This window comes from Protomyctophum bolini (assembly GCF_963924005.1).
Source record: "Protomyctophum bolini genome assembly, chromosome: 8".
NCBI classification, from domain to species: Eukaryota; Metazoa; Chordata; class Actinopteri; order Myctophiformes; family Myctophidae; genus Protomyctophum; species Protomyctophum bolini.
The window spans coordinates 28,638,434-28,661,654 of record NC_137869.1 but is presented as its reverse complement, the minus strand read 5'-3'; the positions used below and the strand labels follow the sequence as shown (position 1 = coordinate 28,661,654).

General features: G+C 42.9%; 1 protein-coding gene across 1 annotated transcript in view; it reads left to right on the top strand.

The window, feature by feature from the left end:
• Positions 1–23,221, top strand: part of unc13a (unc-13 homolog A (C. elegans)) — a gene marked incomplete at both ends in the record, with an annotated part of 55,621 nt that overhangs the window by 19,977 nt on the left and 12,423 nt on the right. The window contains 22 exon segments of the mRNA XM_080770512.1: positions 22–100; positions 2,445–2,519; positions 4,065–4,284; positions 5,013–5,240; positions 7,395–7,536; positions 8,426–8,595; positions 9,116–9,231; positions 11,073–11,236; positions 11,765–11,918; positions 12,837–12,905; positions 14,021–14,110; positions 14,445–14,579; positions 15,452–15,585; positions 15,983–16,068; positions 16,519–16,645; positions 17,011–17,107; positions 18,487–18,630; positions 18,752–18,829; positions 18,923–19,000; positions 20,009–20,097; positions 20,950–21,096; positions 21,363–21,486. Of these exon segments, the coding sequence (XP_080626638.1) occupies positions 22–100; positions 2,445–2,519; positions 4,065–4,284; positions 5,013–5,240; positions 7,395–7,536; positions 8,426–8,595; positions 9,116–9,231; positions 11,073–11,236; positions 11,765–11,918; positions 12,837–12,905; positions 14,021–14,110; positions 14,445–14,579; positions 15,452–15,585; positions 15,983–16,068; positions 16,519–16,645; positions 17,011–17,107; positions 18,487–18,630; positions 18,752–18,829; positions 18,923–19,000; positions 20,009–20,097; positions 20,950–21,096; positions 21,363–21,486 (2,746 nt within the window).

Below are 23,221 nucleotides of genomic sequence, written 5' to 3'. Positions count from 1 at the left end.
GTGTGTGTGTGTGATCCTCAGGGTGGGCGGTGCTTTGTACAGCATAGACAGCATGCCTGACCTCAGGAAGAGGAAAGCTATGCCGCTGGTCAGAGATTTGGTGAGGGCTCAGACCAACCTTCAGTATATCTCTTGTAGTTATTCCCCCTTTCTCATAAACATACCCATCTGTATGTTCTGTGATTCTCTTCTTTTGTTTTCTTCTTCCTTGTGTCCTGCTCTTCAATCATCCTGGCGTTGAAGCCTCTTTGAGTCCTCTCTCTGTACTGTTTGCATCCACTGTGTATGCATGCTTGTTGACAACATGCGCTGTGACAGCCTGCAAGGCTGCAACTCCACCGGGGCCAGCCATAGAGTAGGCTAGGGATCTTCTGCGAACTGTGTATACTGTGTATGCTTGAAGCTGTCATTAAACAGGCCTTATGACCCTCACTGATGCTGTCTCGCATGTGACAATTCTACGCGAGATGCTTATAAATAATGCAGAGGACGTTTTTACATTACACCTAATGCAGAAACATTTAAATTAATATTTTAGATATGTTATATAAGATGGGTTTAGTTTTGACGTCAACGGAACTGACGGCCAACATGAGAGCAAACAATGATTATTTACCCAAAAACCCTGGGGAACTAAAGTGAAACAGACATCTGACAGACCATCTGACGCAGTGAGGAGGCACTCCTCCAGTCGTCTGCTTTGTGAACACCGAAAGCCTGAGTTGTAAAATAGCTAAAAGCCGATCATTGTGAGCTTGCAGATTAGTTATTTTTGGCAAGTGACACCGTAGTACAACAGTATTAATTAAAGCATTATTTATTGTCCTAGACAGGGTAGGCCATAACAGATCACATCAGGGTCAAATATGATATCCTCAACCAGTCTTTGTGAACAAATGTCTGCGATGGCCCTTTTACTGTGGTCCGTACTGATAGCCGGTGAGACAGAACCGTGGCATTGAGAGAACGTGCTTGTATTGTAATCCCTGGAGCGGCCTCTCGGCCACGGAGGCAACCCCACCTGCTGGGGAAGTCTCAGACACTGTCCAGTGCACTCTCCTGTCAGAGCAGGACTCCTGGGATGTGAAACTCATGACACATTGATGGCAGTCCGCTCCTTGTGTTCCTCCTTCCTCGACCAACCCCTCCATTGATCTGAGTTCTCCGGCTGAGTTCATGATCACCCATCTTGCCACACTTCTACTTTAGATACTCTACTGCGTTTACTTTAGTTTTCCACTGCGCTGGACCGCCCTCATAGTACCCCCTCATTCTGGAGGTGATCGTCATAATAATAACAAAGGCCATGCAGCCTGCTGTGACTGGCTGTCTAAACCAGGGGTTCCCAAAAATGTAATGTCAAAAAGCCATCAGGGGAGGGAAATCTCTGTCACACTGCACTAGTGACTCCTACAGGTTCGTCCGGCACCTCCCCTAATGATATGGCAGGGACTACAGGGGGGAATTGGGAATTGACTATAATAATGACAAAGAAAATGAATGAAAAAAAGAAATAAAACAAAGAAAATATGTGAGAATTACTTTGCCGATAACCTGACATATAACCATCATTGAAGCGGATAACCTCTGTTTCAATAATGCAAAGTACAACAAGGTATCCCATCGGACAGACATTATATACCCTGTAACATCTGTAACATCTGTGTTCCTTCATTTTTTTTACGTTGAAAAGCCCATCAGGGTTTTAAATGTTGTATCTGATAACCTGTCTCAGGACTCAATAGCATTTCACTTTTGGGGAAATTAATCCCACTACATTGGCCCTGTTCCTAACAGCATAATGTCTTCTCCCCCCCTCCTTTCTGCCTGCCTGCTGCCACAGGCTATGGTGAGTAACACGGATGCTGGTTTGTTTGTTTGTCAAAAGCTATTGTGTGTCACCACTCCTCTCTAAGGGAGCGCTTTCAATTCCGCCACAGTCATTTTATCGTCGGCTGTAATCACAGGGAAGAACATCACCAGACAGGCCTGTAATGATGACACACTGCATGCCTCAGAGACAGAGGCAGACTGACATTTGTCTTAATCACAGCTAAGCTGACTGATATTGAAGCGTGTTATCTGGAGCAGCGATTCCCAACCTGTGGAGCGGGCCCCGCTCCAAATAATTGTCAAAACAGTAAACACGTATACTATACTGTACTATGATAGTTCCATTGACCAGATGTGGTCAGTGGAACTATGGTCAGATGGGTGCCCCCCCCCCCCAATAATCATATTTTAACTGGGGACCAACCTACACCCCATGCTGATAAGCACTTGGAATGTAGATAGATTGTAGATTGGTTATGTTAACAATTCTTGCCTCTTTAATATATAATTGGACAATTTGGCCAATGTTTGAGCAGTATTTATAATACAGTTTGTTGATTACTTAGAGTTTTATTTTCACTCACTCACTCACCTTGTTTTCTCCCATGCAGTCGTTGGTGCAGAACTCCAGGAAGGCAGGCATCACTTCAGCTCTGACGTCTAGCACCCTGCACAATGAAGAACTGGTCAGTCACAACGACTCACAATGACTCATGCAGAGACTCTGTCATCACAGTCATGTAGAAATGTGTCTGAAAAAAGGCTGAGGAAATATTTTTAGTCATGGCAGCATTTTTATGGGTCTGTCGTGAGTAAATATCACTTATATATTTATTTTACGTTTCCGACAATTTCTTTTGTATTATCATTCGTTCTTTTTTAAATACCATATCTGCTATATATACCATATATATTAGGGCCGGGACTTTAACGCGTTAATTGCGATTAATTTACTACAGAAAAAGTTTCAGAGCAGGCAGTCGGACCGATATAAACGGCGCAACAAACAGCCTCCAGTGCATTCATTGCGTGCCGTCAGTCAGATGGGACAACAACACACCACCATTCACCCAAAGGAATGAAGAAGCCGCTTCGCCATTTCCCCATAAATGGGACATTTAGATTTAAAAGCTATCGATAACAGCACGGTTGTGTGCAATAGTGGAGGGGAAGGTCTGATATATGGGGCTGCTACACGAACGTTAGCTTCCAGGCCAGCTGCTTCAACAACCTGGAGGCTTGAGCGATGCGCTGCGGTGATTTCACCACATTAATGACGGCACGAAACTGTCCTGATACAAAACAGATACAAAAAGCAGCAAGCATGGATGTCGACACAAGTCCAGCCCCACATGGAACCTCTCCTTCCGATATGTAGAGCTACATTATAGCAGAGTGACGTTCCATATGGGGCCAATGTTAGTGCGACTCAAGCTATGAGTTGAACCCAAGTCCAACCTACACTCGACCAGACAAAACGCCCCCCCCCCCCCCCCCCCCCCCCCCTAAAAGTAGCTTTTATTTGTTTTCTCATGCCCCCCCCCATGTAAATTACATTTGAATATTCATATATCCCATGTAAAGCACCTTTGATTATTCATATACAGTAGACTACCTGCACTTATATGTTGGTACCACCTTGATTAAAAAAATAATACAATATCAATATTCATTGATTCACTGATATGCAAAAATCCAGTTGGAAAAATAATTTCTCACTGTTCCCAGGTCGATATGTGATTAAAATGTGATTAATCGAGTCCCGGCTTTAATATATATAAACAAGTGGAAATATCAGAGCTTGTAGTTTGTCTATTGTCTATCACTATTCATTCATTAAGAATGTTTATTACACGTTAGTTTCCCAGGGAGACACCAAATGTAAATTTTGGTTTTCGAGCTAAAACTTCTATTCTGGGAAACACTGATCTATCTATTCTAAAGTGCGACATTGGAGAGTTTCCCCTGTTGGATGTAGCGCGTGGTAGGAACACGTTATTCCAACCAGTTCCTTTCCCCTCCATTAGGCACCCCGGTTGACCAGGGGGAGGCAGTATAGAGATCAGGATTATTGCATGTCTTTTGTGAGGGTACCTACCCTAGGGGACACGGGGAGAACATGCAAACTCCACACAGAAAGGCCCTTTTGCCAACTTTTGAATACATTCTAGTATAACGTGTTTCTGGTTTTATTTACAATCTCTCTGACTCTTTCCTCCATGCCCTTGTAGAAGAGCCACGTTTACAAGAAGACCCTCCAGGCTCTCATTTATCCCATCTCCTGCACCACGCCCCACAACTTTGAGGTGTGGACCGCCACCACCCCTACCTACTGCTACGAGTGTGAAGGGCTGCTGTGGGGGATCGCTCGCCAGGGAATGCGCTGCACAGAGTGTGGGGTTAAATGTCACGATAAGTGCCAGGACCTCCTCAACGCCGACTGCTTGCAAAGTAAGACGATATCGATTGAACGACCAAAATCAATTGACCACGCTGCTAATGAGCTGAAATGGTCCATTTGATCTAGCTGAGAAGGTTAGCGAAGAGTAGTTAAATTTCACTATAATAAAATAAAAGAAACACACAAAAAATATGACCATAATGAATGTACAATATTCTTTGTTTAATGTAGACAATTGTGACTTTTAGATCATTTAATTCAATTCCAGTTGACTATAATAGACTATGAGTGTCTTGGTGTCTTCTAGCTATAAATAATAAGACTAATGGGCAGGAGGGGCTACAGAGAAGTAGCCCATTTATCATCTTCATTTCTATGAATCAACCTGTCCTCCCTCTTATCCTTCTCATGCCTATTGCTTTGTTTGCATCTCTTTTATTTAGGGTCTGTTCCCACAATCCGCAAAAAAAACGCTTTCAGAGGTTGAGAATAGTTTACTTTTTGATTTGTCAAATAGGGTTTGTTGAGAAAGGTAATAAATCATCAGGTTTCCAAGCATATGCATAACATGGACCGCTTTTTGTCAGCTGAACAATCACGATAAATGCTGTCTGTAATACAACTCTATGGAAAAAGTAGCCTTCTGAATATTGATAGCAATGTTTTCAACTAGCAGGTAGAACTGAAACCCATCTAGATTGAACCACTGCATGGGCAATTTCTTGCTGAAATTACATTTTCTTCACATATTCTCTTCACTATTTCTACTGCTAATCAGGAGCAGCAGAGAAGAGCTCAAAGCATGGCGCGGAGGACCGAACCCAGAACATTATCATGGTTCTGAAGGACCGCATGAAGATCCGCGAGAGGAACAAGCCGGAGATCTTCGAGCTCATCCAGGAAGTGTTCGCTATCGTCAAGGCAACCCACGTCACCCAGATGAAGCAGATCAAGCAGAGTGTGCTCGATGGAACCTCCAAGTGGTCAGCCAAGATTAGCATCACAGGTGAGAGTATGACAAAGGCTCAGGCACTGTTTCTTTTAACCCATTATGACCTGAGGCCCATTCTACAAATGCCTCCTGAATCAGCAGTTCTCTTTCAATATTTTTCAAAGATGTTAAAATATTGCCGATTTACAAGCTCGCAGCGCTGGGAGCTTGTACATTTTTGAATAGCCAACACTAATAGCCAACGCTAAAATCTAAAATGAAACAGATTGAAACCGGTTTGAATGGGGTTTTAAGAATGACCAGGTGGGGTCTGTGTGAGGATACTAGGCATTTATAGGGTAAAATGGAACAGTTCACTCAGGAGATAATCAATGTGGGAGCAGGTCATTAGTGAGAAATATATCCTGACAGGGTGATTAGACCCAGAGGCGAAGGGAAGGGGTCTTTATAACCCTGAAAGGCTTTATTTGATTGATTATCCCGCTTATTACACTTAAACTGTCATTGTGCCATTGTGTCTCTGTCTGTGTGTCAGAGGAGGGCAGTGGACAGTTCAGAAACCGACCTACCAATGTCATCATGGTAGGCCGGTTTGGACATTTCAAACAATATTATTGTTTTATTTTTTTATTTAAAGGAGAATTGCAGTTATTGAGTTCAGCAGTCATTATCGAAAAATAACAGACTATTGGAATTATGTGATTGACCAATCAGAATCAAGCAGTCAACCAAGCTCTGTAATACTGTAAATAGGGCTACATACCCGTAGACCAATTATTCGTTTACCAACATTGAAACTGGACGCACAGGTGACTGTTTCATGTAATCAATTCCCAACCGATCCCAACAGATCCCCAAAAGATCCCTAAATGTTGTCCATTCAGTCCACTCCTCCTCATCTTGTGTGTTGGCTGGCGAGGCGCACTCGAGCAAGACATATATACTTCATCACACAACACAATTGCAACAGCTGATATACAAGCTGACATCGCGTCACGGATGCGACCGTTGTGAGATAGAGGTCTGCTATTTTCTGCCGTTCACAGCTCGCAGGACTGAGCATAAATTAGGCTTGGTGGGTAGCAGCTGCGCGTGCACGAGCAGCTCTAGTCATAGAGCGCTCCCTCCGGTCTTATGACAGCGACTGTAGGTGTGGTTTTGAGGACAATTGTTTTGAATTTTTGAACTGTATTGTTTACACACAACAGAAACCAAGGACATATATTTAAAGGGTGAGAGATCACAATACAAAATCCTAACCATTCTTCCTCCACACTGTGAGAAAAATAGGATCTGAAAGTTTGGTGGTGCCTTTTTTTACACATGAGTGCAGTGACCACTTTTCCATTGCATCTTATGAGCAGTGGGGTTCATGTACATGGTGCCGGCCTGACATGGTTTATCAGTGTGACGTTGTCTGTTAAGCACATACCTGCATGGGAAGTGTCCTCTGTATGTGTAACCCATCCTAGCTTAGACTTGTACTTCTTGACCACAATGCTACGAATGTAGAGTCATTTAGATTGCATTTTGTTTAACCAGATGTCCAATCCAATCCACTTTATTTATAAAGCACATTTTTATACAACAAGGTTGAAACAAAGTGCTGTACACAAAGAAATACTAAAAAAGCAACAACAACAACAACAACAGTACATAGACAAGGCATATAAGGACACAATGCAGTGGAAGCAGCAACTCTTAATCAGTATGTTCAAATGCCAAGGAGTACAAGTGAGTTTTCAGACGTGATTTAAACACAGACAAGGATTGAGAAGCTCTGACATGAGGTGGAAGTTCATTCCACAGTGTGGGTGCTACAACAGAAAATGACCTATCCCCCGGGATTTGTCCCTTAATTGGCACAACACGCCGGGTTCAGATGGGGGGGCCTGTGGCCCAATGCATACATGGGAAACTGCCGGCCCAGGGGCCACATGCAGCCCCCACCTTCATGCCCCCCCCCCCCCCCGGGTTAATATCTAAATACTGATACAGTATATTATTGATTTCATTTATTGATCAAAATATGAGCTTGCAGACAAAAGTAGCAAAAAATAGCCAATCTACAAGCTCAATATGCAACACGTTTTGCGCTTGTAGATTAGACTTTTGTGTGACATAGATTGACGAAGTAGGGCATTAAGGGGACTCTAGGGAGGAACAAACGATGGCTGACAGGCTGGCGGTGGTGTTGTCTCTCCACAGTGCTGTGTGCACAGGGCTTGCAGGCCAAGGATAAGACAGGCTCCAGTGACCCCTACGTCACCGTCCAGGTGGGCAAGACCAAGAAGAGAACCAAGACTATCTATGGCAACCTCAACCCTGTGTGGGAGGAGAACTTCAATTTGTGAGTAGAAGACAGGATTATTATTATGTTAAATGAATGCAGTTCATTTAGAACTTTTTCTTTTTACTGTCAGCATTACATATCGTTGCTGTCATGCAGAAGCCTTGTATCTCCATATTTCAATTCAATTTTTATTTTGTAATTAATGCCCTACTAATGCCACTGGTAGGTTTCCGAACAATAATCCCACAAAAAAAGATCTACAAGCCGATAGATCCACAAGCAGATCGCCGATCTACAAGCAGATCAGCAAATTCCTATTTCTTTAGTGAAAGTGGTTAACTGATTACATCCCGCCGTCAGTGGCTGGAATCTCGTCAGTGGCTGGAATCTGGCGTCAGTGGCTGGAATCTCGTCAGTGGCTGGAATCTCGTCAGTGGCTGGAATCTGGCGTCAGTGGCTGGAATCTGGAGTCAGTGGCTGGAATCTCGTCAGTTGCTGGAATCTGGCGTCAGTGGCTGGAATCTGGTGTCAGTGGCTGGAATCTCGTCAGTTGCTGGAATCTGGCGTCAGTGGCTGGAATCTGGCGTCAGTGCCAACATAATGCAGGAAAAAGGCAGTGAAGAAGACCCTGGGATTGGCCCTCGTGAACCGGAAGTAGTAATCGGCCATATTCTAGTCAGACTCGGGACGCTTTAATCTACTGATATAAACACTAATATGCTGATTAATGTTTTAGTAAATCTAGTCTGTGGGATTTATAAATATTGAACCATTGAAAAGTATTAACAAGAAGCTACAAACAAAAAGAAGGTACTTTTTTCCTGAAAAGTAAAGCTTGTAGACATACAAGGTTACATACATAGGTTGTGCTAAATAAATATTCCAACATGACTTGTTTGTTAACCGCCATCGGTCATTTCTCTCTTTGATGTGTCCATGCTCGCAGCGAGTGCCACAACTCTTCAGACCGCATCAAGGTGCGAGTGTGGGACGAGGACGACGACATCAAGTCTCGGGTGAAACAGAAGTTCAAGCGGGAGTCTGACGACTTCCTCGGTCAGACAATCATCGAGGTCCGAACGCTGAGTGGAGAGATGGATGTCTGGTACAATCTGGGTGAGTGAGATATAAAAAAAATGTTAAAAAGGGATATTTACACAATTGCACGCCTCCTACATAATAGTTAACTAAAAAAAGTGAATTAAGTTAAAAGTATGAGCAGTAAGTGTTTCTGTATGAGTATTAAAAATCAGACCAGTCTGAAGCGAGTGGTGCAACAGCCTATAAACACCGGGACATAGGGACATAGGTTGGGACATTGCTGTTCCTTCCAAAAAAGGGATATTTAGTCATTTACTCATTTACCCGAAAAATTGGTCCGCGAGTCCCGCAACCCACAAATGGGTCCCGACCCAGTGTCTGGGAAACAGCATGGATTGCAGTCCCAGAGATCATATCAAATAGTCCGAGGCCTATATGTCCATGAAATTAAAAAGTTTGAGAACCACTGTACCAGATGACAGTATATTGCTGACTGATACTGTAAGTTCACCTTGACTGACTCAACATTTCCTATTAGTTTTGTTTCAGTGGAAGTGCCAGTATGTGTTCCCACTGTGTGCTGTGCTCCTTTCAGACAAGCGTACCGACAAGTCAGCAGTGTCGGGTGCTATCCGCATGCACATTAATGTCGAGATTAAAGGAGAAGAGACCGTCGCCCCGTATCATGTTCAGTACACTTGCCTCCATGAGGTAAGTTATTGAGTGAGAGTGTGTGTGTGTACAGTATGGAGTGTAAATTCTGCCTTAAATTTGAGCATGCCTTTGGCGTGTGCTCAAAGGCACGTAGCGTTGATAAATGTGACGGCTGAAATCTATCTGGCACGCCCTAGAAAATCAAAGGCTACAACCTTTTGTCAAATATAGGCTACATTAATCACATATCACAGTTACGTGCGTGCGTGTAATTTACTTGACTGATATCTGTTCTCTGTTATAATAGAGCCATTCCACATGAAACAGGTTAATACCCTGTAAAGTTAGCTTTGCTCCAGTAAACTACTACATCAGACACAGTTCCATTACCCCCTGACTGATGCAGACTATTAAACCACAGCCTTACTTGGGCTATTAGAACATGAAAATATCTCAACCTTGTCCAAGAAATGGCTGTATAGTTATTGTTGCGAGAAAAAGGCAATTGTTTCACAAAGCTAATTTAGAATGCAGCATAATGTTGGCCATGGTAATATCACATTTTAGCAGCATACCTGTAGCGCAGCAAGTTCAAGATAAACAATCTTGCCTTGTTATTGCTTTATGCACCCATACTGTATACTGTATACACCTACAGTAGGGTTGACAATCATTAATTGGACCTTTGATTAGAAATGAGAGAAATGCGTGCATGGTTTGCCATAAGTGAATTAATGAAATAATGAATGAAAAATATCCAATATACAAGCGAGCTTGTACATCTGCTATTTTTGAACATTTGTGAAAAATGTGTGAGAACTACTGATTTAGAAGGCGTTTGTAGAATTGGCCTCAGGTCTTAATGGGTTAAACATGCATGCACACATTGCACGCACGCACGCACACACCACGCACGCACGCACACACACACACACACACACACACACACACACACACACACACACACACACACACACACACACACACACACACACACACACAGACACACACACACTAACACACAGCAATCATGTAGTGCTCATTCATCCTTTGACATAATAACACACACACACACACACACACACACACACACACACACACACACACACACACAGACACACACACACTAACACACAGCAATCATGTAGTGCTCATTCATCCTTTGACATAATAACCTAAGAGCAGACCAATCACTTATATTATCCTTTCACTCTGTCATTATAGTCTTTAAATCCTACTTCCAACGTCTGCTTTTTTACTCCTTTTGTTGCTTTTACTGTATCTCTCATATCCAATTCCTTCAACTCACCATTTTGCGGGTACAATGTTAGAGCAGGGTAGAACAAAACAGTTACTACGTGGCGTTGTGTTGTGTCTAAATATCATTACCCACCAGGAGTGACGTGAATAAACCATGCGAAAAGGCCTCACAATTATTTCATATCAAACTTCTTTGTTTTGGCGATGCCTCCATTAGTAGGCTACAGGTTGAGGATTTTATTCGCACTGGCAATTCCACCTCATTGCAATTATGTTGCATGATCGTTATAATGGCACTAGGTGCTCATAACACAAACAGCAGTTTGTGCGAATTAATTATTCGCACAAAATAAACGCTCCCACGTGTGTCTGGACCTTAACTACTTAAACGCTACACTATTATGGTTGACTGGAGTCCCTCAGGGCTCTATACTAGTGTATTTTCTGTTATTATGGGGAAAGCTTTCCTTTTTTACGCGCTGTGATCACGTCGATCTGCTATTCTCTGCGAAAGCTTTCGCCACAATATGGATGCTGAGGTTTAGCCTTTGCGTCTTTTTGTCAGTTACCTGCAGTACACCTCAGTGGTCCTCCTGACCACCCCTCTGTCCACCCCTCTGGGTTCTCCCTCTGTGTAGAACCTGTTCCATTACGTGACAGACATCCAGACCGGGGGCGTGGTGAAGATCCCTGATGCCAAGGGGGACGATGCGTGGAAGGTCTACTTTGAGGAGACTCCCCAGGAGATTGTGGACGAGTTCGCCATGCGATATGGAGTAGAGTCCATCTACCAGGCCATGACGTAAGTTCTCCTATCTTCATTTCTGAACAATCTTGTTCCTTTAACCCATTTAGACCTGAGACCAGATTCTACAAATGTCTTCTAAATCAGTTTTCTGAAAAACCCATGTTTCTATGTCAGTGGTTTTCAAATATTTTCATTTCAAGGACCCCCAAAAATTATATGTAATTGGCCGCCGTCCCCCATCTCAAAATATGTTGTTCCAGGGACCCCCCCCCCCCCAGAAGCAAAGATTTGAGTTAAAAACGATCGATCTGAAAAATATACAGTATATTCAAAGATTTGTGCCACATTTCCCTTTTTTTTTTTTATTGCAGATCTACAAGCTCGTAGAGCTAGTAGGTCTGCTATTTTTCAACAGCTAAAGCATAACATAATGCTCAAAACACCAAAAGGGGTTCCCGTCCAGAATGGGTAACTGTTTTTGGATTTCTACTCGACAGAGACGATTTCATCGTGTATTTGTGCCTTCCCTTCTGTTCATTTATCGGCATTTTTGTTTGCAATCATGTACCTTTCTTCTTCCAGCCACTTTGCCTGCCTCTCGTCTAAGTACATGTGTCCGGGTGTGCCGGCGGTAATGAGCACCCTGCTGGCCAACATTAATGCCTACTACGCCCACACCACACAGGCAACCAACAATGTGTCTGCCTCCGACCGCTTTGCTGCGTCCAACTTCGGGGTGAGTCACTCCCGTCCTCTCGCTTCTTGGTGACAGGCACAGAATCCAAATAAATTTAGAAAAGCCACAGATTCTACACCCAGTAAAATGACTGGTTTATTGTTTATCCTTCTCAGCCTGTTTCTACATTTATTTAAAAAAAAAAGGTTTTTATCGTAAAAAAAAAAAACAGAATGCAAAAACAACATGACCGGTTTTAATTGTTAAATTCGATTGTATGTCGTTGCTGCGGGTAGAAACCTCCTATCTCCATATTTTAACATTTTGTGTTTTTTGCCCTGCTTGATCATCCTACACCTACAGCGTCACACAAAAACGTTTTCTGTTTTTTAATTAGAATGCTCAAAAGTAACAGTTTTTGACATACTGGTATTAGGTTTTCACCCGACAGAAACTACATTTCTATCAATCGTATTGATTTGAGACTTCAACTTTCCGTAGCCTCAATTATACACATTCTACGAAAATGAGATCTCATGGATACATTTTTTGTTAAATTCACACTGATGATTCTACTGTGTAACAGTGTAGCCAACACAAGTGAAAGTCAGTTATATTTGTTGTATTAAAGTGTAGACACACAAAAATGTGACGTGTTGCGAGCTTGTAGATTTTCTTTTCCCTTCCTAGAAATCTAGTTGAGGCAAAGTACAGACTAAATTTGTTTCACTTACACATTAAAACCGGGAAATAGCTTTGGCTGTTCAAAAATAGCAGATATACAAGCTCCCAGCGCATCACTTCGTGCCACGCTGCGAGCTATTTTTAAACATTTTTGAAAAATCTTGAAAGTATGAGAACTACTGTAACTGATTTAGAATGCATTTGTAGAATCAATGGGTCGAGTACAGTACACACCCGTGAGTGTATTCTGCCTCTCTGGGTCTGATGTCATCCGTGTATCTCTGTGTTCTGCAGAAAGAGCGATTTGTGAAACTGCTCGACCAGCTCCACAACTCCCTGAGGATTGACCTGTCTATGTACCGGGTAATGTAGCTGTCCGTCTACGGTGCCTGTCTCATTCTTGATCTAATGTAGCTGTCCGTCTACAGTACCGTCTCATCCTTGATCTCAGAGAAGTGCAGTGATTATGCATGACAGTCACATCTCAGTGCAGCTGCAGACCAGCTGAGACCTTTTTTTTTATTTTTTAACTCCTACTCTTTCCATGCCAGCATTCCCTGCTTTTGTTGTTTTTCCTCCGTTGTCTGCCCTTGCTTTCTGGTGTAATGATATAGCGAGACCCAGCAGACAGATGTGTTAATTACTAAGACAGCTCCTCAAACACATGCCAGGCGATGTTCCAAATAACCCAACAGCAAGTGGTGGGATCAATAAACGCCCCCCACACCCAATCTGTATGTGCAAACATAAATATCTGTATTATACTTTGTACACCACTGGTTCTCAAACTAATATATATTTGGCTGCGGACCCCCATCTGAAAATATATGTTGTGCTAGAGACCCCCATACAAGATTTGTATTTGGCAGAGAGTATAGTATAAGTATAGTATAGTATAGTAACAGGTTGTTTCGAGGAAGCAATCTGAATGGTTAAACTAATGTAATGGAACACCTAATCAAAACATAGAAATCAGCTGCTCTGTTCTCCCAGAGCGCAGCCTACTGGGTTGCTAGGCTAGCGAGTTTGTTGGGACATGTGTGGTCGTAGTGGCTACATCTGTCATTCAAAAAATATGTTTTTAGCGAATATCTTAGTTTTAAAGCTCCCCCTCCTATAGTATAGTGGCTAAACTGATTTAGGAACACCCTGGAACCTTATCAAGGACCCTTGGTCCATATATTAAATTGTCAATATAAGTAAATTAATATATGATAACCCAGTAGCTTTTGCATACTTTCCTACATAATGCTTAATTTGCATATTTAAATGTACAATTTCCGAAAATGTGTAATACAATAAATCATTGTCTTTGTGTAAGTAGTCAACTGGGGAAGTTTCATGGTGATGACACGCATGCATGCACGCACGCACGCACGCATACATACATACATACATACATACATACAAATACAAACTCATGCACACATAATGGAGCAGGGTCATGTGCTTACATTGCTTTGTGTGTTGGACTCCAGAACAACTTTCCAGCCAGCAGTCCTGAGAGACTGCAGGACCTCAAATCCACTGTGGACCTCCTCACCAGCATCACCTTCTTCAGAATGAAGGTGATTCTCTCTCTCTCTCTCTCTCTCTCTCTCTCTCTCTCTCTCTCTCCTTTCTACTCTCTCCTTCTGTGCATTTTCCGTTTCCAGATTACTTTTATTCATGTCTTGACAGAAAGTAGGAAGAAGAAACATCCGCACACTATAGTTTCTAGAGCTCTATGTCTATGGTGGATTGTTATGAAACATAAACCTTGCCGATAGAAAGAGGATAATTCAACCTTTCCATATAGCTTTCCGTATAGCTTGCGGCTTTCGCCTTTATTTTATATTTGTTTTAGAGGGACAGACAGTAGACTGAGTCTATCTATTAAAGCTCTCTCTCTTTGTGCCACAGGTCCAGGAGCTGCAGTCTCCACCCAGAGCCAGCCAGGTGGTGAAGGACTGTGTGAAGGCATGCCTCAACTCCACCTATGAGTACATCTTCAACAACTGTCATGAGCTCTACAGCCGCGAGTACCAGACAGACCCTGTAAGACGTGTGTGTGTGTGTGTGTGTGTGTGTGTGTGTGTGTGTGTGTGTGTGTGTGTGTGTGTGTGTGTGTGTGTGTGTGTGTGTGTGTGTGTGTGTGTGTGTGTGTGTGTGTGTGTGTGTGTGTGTGTGTGTGTGTGTGTGTGTGTGTGTGTGTGTGTGTGTGTGTGTGTGTGTGTGTGTGTGTGTGTGTGTGTGTGTGTGTGTGTGTGTGTGTGTGTGTGTGTGTGTGTGTGTGTGTGTGTGTGTGTGTGTGTGTGTGTGTGTGTGTGTGTGTGTGTGCGTGCGTGCGTGCGTGCGTGCGTGTGCGTGCGTGCTGTCAGTTCTTCTATTTATCAAGCCTGTCCTGGGTTTTGACAACGATTCTGTACCTCTTCCCCCCCAATTCTCATTAAGTCACCAGCTGAGTTTTCAGTTTCACTTTGAATAAAACATTTCTTGTTTTGTTTTGTTTTGTAGACGTTTCTACCAGACTATTATTCTTGTTGAAACCCTGTGTTGCTAGGCTTTTCTACCCCGTCCCGTCCCCCCTGTCAACACTTGAAGTGGCAAGCCTGTTTATTATGGTTCGAGCAGCAAGAGTTGAATATATGCATGAGTTATACATTTTCTCTAAATACAAGCCACTTTGATCTCCGAACAAAATATTGTACTTTTTCCCACTACATTTGAAAACTTTGGTTACTTGTAGATTAGACTTTGTAGATTATTATTATTACAAAACATATATTTTTTAGTTGACATGGTTATGGTGTGTTCACATGGTGATGGTGTGTACACATGGTGATGTTGTGTTCACGTGGTGATGGTGTGTTCACATGGTGATGGTGTGTTCAAAGTGGTGATGGTGTGCTCATGTGGTGTGTTCTCAGGCCAAGCAGGGGGCTGTCCCTCCAGAGGAGCAGGGACCCAGCATCAAGAACCTGGATTTCTGGTCCAAACTCATCACCCTCATCGTCTCCATCATAGAAGAGGACAAGAACTCGTACACACCCTGCCTCAACCAGTATGTCTCTCTAGGTTGTCTTTGTCTCTCTAGCCATTTACCACTTAAACCCTCTAGATGTAGACTTGGTAAACTGGACCTGAGTTGTCTTTGCACTTGGATGGCTGTTTTTCTGTCTGCACCAACTCTCTTGGCCAAAAATAGCTGATCTTCAAGTCTTCAAGCTTCAAACGCATTGTGGAAGTGGTTAATTGAATTATAGAGAACTGTACTTTCTTTTTTTGACAAACCACTTTCTCATTGTGTTCTTTCTGTCTCGTTCACTCTCACAATCAAAACATCCCTCTCACTCTAATTCACTTTGCACCTAGCAAGCTCAGATGAACCCTTATTAGATTGTAATAACCCTCTTATTTTCGAACCCCATTAAACCTTCGCCCCTTTCCTCCCCATTAAGGTTTCCCCAGGAGCTTAACGTGGGTAAAATCAGTGCTGAGGTCATGTGGAACCTTTTTGCTCAGGACATGAAGTATGCGATGGAGGGTAAGCATGCATTGATTATATAAACAATATTGACCAAGCCTGCACTTGACTACTGTAATGACGGTGTACATAATTCAACAAGACAAAGAGATTGCGTGCAGGTTAGATTTGAGGTCAATGCTTATAAATACATGCAGTGTGTAAAGTGATTGTAAATGGGCTAAAATAGCTTAACCCATTTTGGGTGGGAACCCCTTTTGGTGTTTCAAGCATTCTGTTATACTTTAGCTATTGAAAAATAACAGATCTACAAGCTCATAGCGCGCCACCGAGTGGCACGCTACGAGTTTGTAGGTCTGCTATTTTTGAAAGATCGTGAAAATATTTATTTCAGAAAACTGGAACTTTTTTTAAATGTTGAGGTCAGGCCTAAATAGCTTAAACGCCCTGGAATAATCAGCACCAATCATCTGCCTTTCATGTGTTGTATTTCCCCATGCGCACTCTCAGAGCATGAAAAGAACCGCCTGTGTAAGAGTGCCGATTACATGAACCTTCACTTCAAAGTCAAGTGGCTGTACAACGAGTACTGCAAAGACCTGGCCTTCTTCAAGAGCAGAGTACCTGAATACCCCGCGTGAGTTGTTTCTATGCCCATAATAACCAGGGTTACAACATGGGGGTCCATTTCCTTATTGCGGTATTTATGTCACTTTCTTTAGTGAATAACATTTTATTTTGTCCAATCGGTATGGTAGACAATATAATATATATAACTAACAATTGGGGTGGTTCTATTTGTCTCCCTGAGACATTTACATCCTGTGTAACAACATAGCCTTTGACACAATCCTGTTTCTGGTTTGTTTCCCCAGAGAGTGTAAACATTGGGGGTCACCCCAGATTTCACATTGAACATTCAGTATAGAATTACAATAACACATGTAGATGCATATTATGGTGATATATGATTATAAGCAAAGCTCTGCTTCTCTCACACAGGTGGTTCGAGCCCTTCGTCATTCAGTGGTTGGATGAGAACGAGGAAGTGTCTCGAGACTTCCTGCACGGCGCTCTGGAAAGAGACAAAAAAGATGGGGTAAAAATGATTCCTCTTTTCTCTCCTCCTTAATGCCTCTTCACTGCTCTGGAACCACCGAGTCTCTGTTCTCATTCAGTTAGCTCAACTTATGTAATTCAGATAGCATTTTATGTAGACATTGCACTCTATACTGTAGACTCTTTACTGTACAGTTGTTCTACTCCTTATGATTCTTGTAGCGGTGGAGAGAACTGCAGAGGGAATCTTGAAAAAACAAGAAAGTGGTCCGCACACGCCAATAGCCAACGTTTCAGCGGTTAAGCCTTCAACAGGGAATGATGAACGCCGAAACCTTGGATTCATTTGTCTAACCTGCTGCGTCCTAATAAAGTATTGGCACTCTGGCTATTGGTGTGCGGCCACTTTCTTGTTTTTTCAAGATTCCCTCTGCAATTTCTTATGTATTACCATGTGTTGTTCTTGCTTACTGTAAATCACTCTGGATAAAGAGCGTCTGCTAAAAGCCTAAATTATAAATTGTAATTGTAGTTAGGGTAGGGTAATACTAACAATAGCTAGGGCCTTTATAAAACTGTGCATGGATTCCAAACTAAAAGTGTACAGCAGTGGTTCTCAAATGTTTTCATGCCAAGGACCCCCAAATTGATATACATTTCAAGATCTTTCTAAAATGTTCAAAAATAGCAGATTTACAAGCTAACGGCATTGCACAAAGTTTATCTGCTATTTTTGAATACCAACGTATATAATATATGGATAAACACTGCAGTGCAGGGAACAAACCTAATGTGTCAACATTTATCAGTCTTTAATATAGGCCCAATTAGTGCAGCTGACCTACAGTACCTGCTGTACAAGATAAATCTCATTAGTGCAAGTGTACTAATGGATATTATCTAGAGGAGACTCACTGCTCTGGCCGCCACCATGAGTCTCCTTTACATAATGCTTACCACCACCAGTGTTGTGTCATAATTGTGTCACAACTGTGTGCATTTGCTGTATATCAATTTGTATGTTGCACATACCTAGCTGCTATTTGTTTGGTCAACATTGCCGCTGTCCATTTTCACCTTGGTGCTGAAACTCGGTTATGAGGTTATGCATGCACTGTGCACACAGCAGTGTGTTGTGTATTCAGTAATGTTAGTTCTGCCCACATGGCCTATTATCTAATATTCTTTTCAATGCCTTATTGTAGCCTAGAACTAGGCTGATAAACCCCTCCTCCCCCTTGAAAACATTTCATTCATTCTGCGAGAGTGAAAAGGTTGTGCTTTTTGCTCTTGTATAGCCCTAATTGATGCAGATGTATATATATTATATATATATATATATATATATATATATATATATATATATATATATATATATATATATATATATCGACGTCCGTGTCCTCCTGGCCCACACAGTTCCAGGTGACGTCGGAGCACGCTCTGTTCTCCTGCTCCGTGGTGGATGTGTTCTCCCAGCTCAACCAGAGCTTCGAGATCATCAGGAAACTGGAGTGTCCTGACCCCCAGATCGTTGGGCACTACATGAAGCGCTTCGCCAAGGTACATGAAGATCATTTCAGCCATTCATACAATCGTGTCCCTCACAGAGGTTTTTCATGTTATTTAAGGTGACTAAATAACTGTGTATTAATTGTAGTGTTTCCATCCTTTTCTTCTCCAGACCATCAGCAATGTGCTTGTGTCCTACGCCGACATCATCTCCAAGTGTTTTGCCAAGTACGTCACCATGGAGAAAGTGGTGAGTGGCCCGAGGCGTAACCCCATGTGTCCGAACTGAAGCCTGAATGACTCATGATGGCGTCATGTTATTGACGTGTCCTCTCGTCTCCAGCCGTGCATTCTGATCAACAACATTCAACAGCTGAGGGTCCAGTTGGAGAAGATGTTTGAGGCCATGGGAGGAAAGGATGTGAGTGACTCACCTCTGTCCCCTCTGACGTCTGTGTGTGTGTGTGTGTGTGTGTGTGTGTGTGTGTGTGTGTGTGTGTGTGTGTGTGTGTGTGTGTGTGTGTGTGTGTGTGTGTGTGTGTGTGTGTGTGTGTTCGTTCCTGCCTCTGTGACCTCCTCCTGTGCCGCATTGCTTCCTCATGCTGTGTTCAGACTACAGTAGCTGTGACAACAGCTATAAAACAGCCAGACGTGTCCAACTACATTGCTGCAGATCGAGTCGCAAATGTTGCACAAGCTACATGGTGTCAAAAAAACCCATAGGGTTTAATAGCACATGGAAATGGCTAACGGCGGCTTGAATGAGTTTTTCCTGCCCTCTTTGTTACATAATCATACTGTACAGTATGTCAATATTACCGTTGCAAATATGAAACCTATCAATATTGAGCAAATATGTCCCAAGGTTCGCCTAAAATGTTATCGGAAACTATTTCTGGTTTCACTATAGGTAAGATAATTTACTGAGAAACTGCCATTGTACTGTAGCCTACTTGAGAACCACCAGAGACAGACAGACATGTCTGTAGCAGAGAATATTCAAATGCCCTAATCCTACACTATGTGCTTAATGTGAATTAAATGAATATATGGCACAACCGCATGGTTGATTTCTCACCTATTAAATCACCTATTTATCACCTTGTATTAATAAGTATAATAGATCGAAACACAGGCTTTGTTTCCTGCTCTCCACTTAATCAAACATGATGCTGGATGCAACAACAAGTAATCCATGCCCCTGTCGTCACTTAATTGTGAGTGCTTTTTAGGTTTTGGTGACGCATCGATCGGTGACACATCGATTTTGGTGTGAGTGCACCTTTCGAGTCCATCTGCTTGCTAGTGTCCTCTGCCACACTAGACTAGACAAACTCAGACTAGCTGTGTGTGTGTGTGTGTGTGTGTGTGTGTGTGTGTGTGTGTGTGTGTGTGTGTGTGTGTGTGTGTGTGTGTGCGCGCGCTTCAGCTTTGTGTGGAGGCCAGTGACATCCTGAAGGACCTGCAGGTCAAACTCAACAACGTCATGGATGATCTCAGCAGAGTCTTTGCTGTCAGGTACGCACGCATGCACATTTAACATCTTTATTTGCAAGAAACACAAACAATATGGCTGCACAAACTCAACTCAGCAACAAGTATTTCCAGATACACATCATGGATACAGGAAGCATTGCTTCCTCCATACTGTATATTGCAACTGCCAATTTTCACAGACACTGAACAGAATTTAGCCTATGCCTTAGCTTAGCTCATGGCTTGGGCATTCCTGCAATCTGCAGGCCTCTCACAACTTGAATTGTCATTAGTGGTCAGCAGACCCCTTTTGACTTTCTGCTTCACAGAAATCTCTTCCCACAATCTTTCCTCTCTCTGTGGTTGCCCTAGTCTGTACTGCCAGAAACAATATCTGTGGACTGTTACGAGCCACAATAGGGACTCCCTTAATAGCCCGCTGTCACCTCTTTGCCATTTTTATTCATTCCTGAGAACTCCTTACGACTTAAGTGTACAATGGTAGAGCCAGAGTAATAACACTTTAGCAGTCCAAAGTACTGTAGGTATATACTAACTCAAATGACGGCCATTTTAGAAACTAGTCTCATAACACAAAATGGAAAGTTTCATTGGTCAAGAACCAGTGGTGTATAAGGAGACGCCAGTAGTCCCCCACGCAGGCTGGACACTGCGTGTCCCCGAACAGAGCAGCAGCATCTCTGTGAGGTCGGGGGAGCCCACTGCACCCGCGCCTCTTCTGATTTACTCCACGTTATTAGCATACACTCCACCAGAGCTGTTGGGGGCCGGGGCAAGTGTGTGCTATAGGAGCAGCCACCACCGGGCTGCTTTATTAGGCGGTTCTGACTTCCACAGCAACAAACTGTGCCATGTGTGGTTTGTTCCCTGCAGCTTCCAATCTCAAATTGAGGAGAATGTGAAGCAAATGGGCGACATCTTGGGCCAAGTGAAGGGCACCGCCAACGTGGGCAATGCCAGCAGCGTGGCTCAGGACGCAGACAACGTCCTGCAACCCATCATGGAGTTCCTGGACAGCAAGTGAGGCCATCTGCCATTTTAACTGAGCGTTTTTCTGGGCTCTGCTTTCTGGCATCGCTTTGTATACACAAGGGACTTTTTATATAGAACCTCTCTCTCTCTCGTCTCTTTCATGTTCTCTTCTCTTATTTCTCCCAGCTCGCTCTGCATTCTCAGTATCTACATTTCGCTGATGTAGTCTTCTCTTGGCAGCAGAACAGTCCCAATGTCTGTCGCTAATTATTCACCGCCCACCCCCCACCCTTCCTTCCTCCTCTCTCTGTCAGCCTGACACTGTTTGCAAAGATCTGTGAGAAGACAGTGCTGAAGCGCGTGCTGAAAGAGCTGTGGAAGTTGGCCATGAACACCATGGAGAAGACCATTGTTCTGCCTCCACTCACGGATCAAACGGTGAGTGCACGAACATGTGCATTAGTACACGTGTAAAATATACATGCGACGCACGCACGCACGCACACACATTGACATTTCATGAACAGGCTACCTGTCACAGCAGAGAACACAATCTTGCAGCTTTCTTTTGAAAGGCCAAACCACTAAAGGCACATTTATGGACTATTTGTCCACAGACATATCCGAGACCTGTGTCTGTGCGTCACTGGGGGCTGAGTGTCAGGTTGTCAAAGAAGGCTTGATCATTATTTAAAAATCACCCCCGTGGGGCGCCAGCTGCATGGCCAAGTGGTCCAGGCGCATGCCACATATAGGCTTTGGCCTGAAAGCGCGCCGTGTGTTTGAGTCCCGTTCATGACGACCTTTGCTGCATCTCTCCCCTTCTCTCTCTCCCTCTTTCCTGTCCATCTTCACTTGATACTATATCAATAAAGGCAGAAAAAGTGAGGGGCACTCTTATCATCGTACATACATCATCCATTCATTGTCATTGGAAAATGTACTTTGTGTGTGACAAAAATTGCCGATTTGCTCGTCTACATATGACATAAATTCTCCATTCATTGTCAATGCAAATTTAATGTTTGCGTACTATGTGTAGGACAAAAATTGCCTGTCCGTGAAAAATGAAATACATTTATTACAAGATGTCTTTATATCAGCGAGATGATGTCGTGGAATAATTTCCCTAAACAGACATTCAAGTCTGTATAGACTTGGCTGGCCTATTACGTCATTTCAGAAAGCCATGCATTGGAGGGGCTGTAGCACCCCTCAAAAAACTAATGTACTGTATTAGAGTATATACGTAGAGATAATGAGTTATAACCCTCACACGCATACATACTGTACATACTCAGAGCCTGAGGATTGGTTGTGACTCAGGATGGAATTGCAGTTCATTTTTTGTGAGCAGAGAATTGCTGCGCTGCTCTGCATGAAGGAAAGAGAAGGGATGAATATTTCATCTGTGTTGCTGATGACAACCACAGCAGGAAACCATGTTCCACAGCACGCACACGCACACACACACACACACACGCGCGCGCACACGCACACGCACACGGCATCAAATCAAAGCATTGAGAAATGGAGGAGGGGGGGAAGGACATGGAAAGGCAGGCATTTTGTGTGTGTGTGTGAAATTCAAGATGGCTCTCCTTCTGAGAGATGTGCACAGCATTGTCGTCAAAGACGGTACATGTCCATTGCTTGAGCAGATCCAGGTGAAATCCTAATACGACAGAAAGGGAGAGAAAAGGAGTGCACCATTTCATTTGAACCTCAGCTCATGCTGCTATCCAACATGTCATTCTAATTATACTTCAATATCCTTCAATAATACATACAAGTAACTCAGTTGTTTACAAATTAATGAGTGAAATCTTCTGCCCCAGGATTCCTCTCCTTAAAACATACATTTTGGAAAGCAGCCTCTTTATTTTTTTATTTTTTTGTGTAATTATATATATATATATATATATCTGTTCTTATTTGGGTTTATTTTTATTTAATAAGAAAGAGCCTCATATCATTGTTTTACCAGTATTGACCCTCTTAGGCTAGCCCTCGCCTGAAAGCTGTTTTAGTCTCGCAAATGTGTCTGTCTGTGTCGACGGCAAAATGACAGTGAAAGAAAACAGGAATGTACATAAGTAACAGTAGTAACAAATGTATTAAATTCCTGCAAGACATAATCTTCCCAACAGCCGTTTCCCGCTTTGTGAAGAAT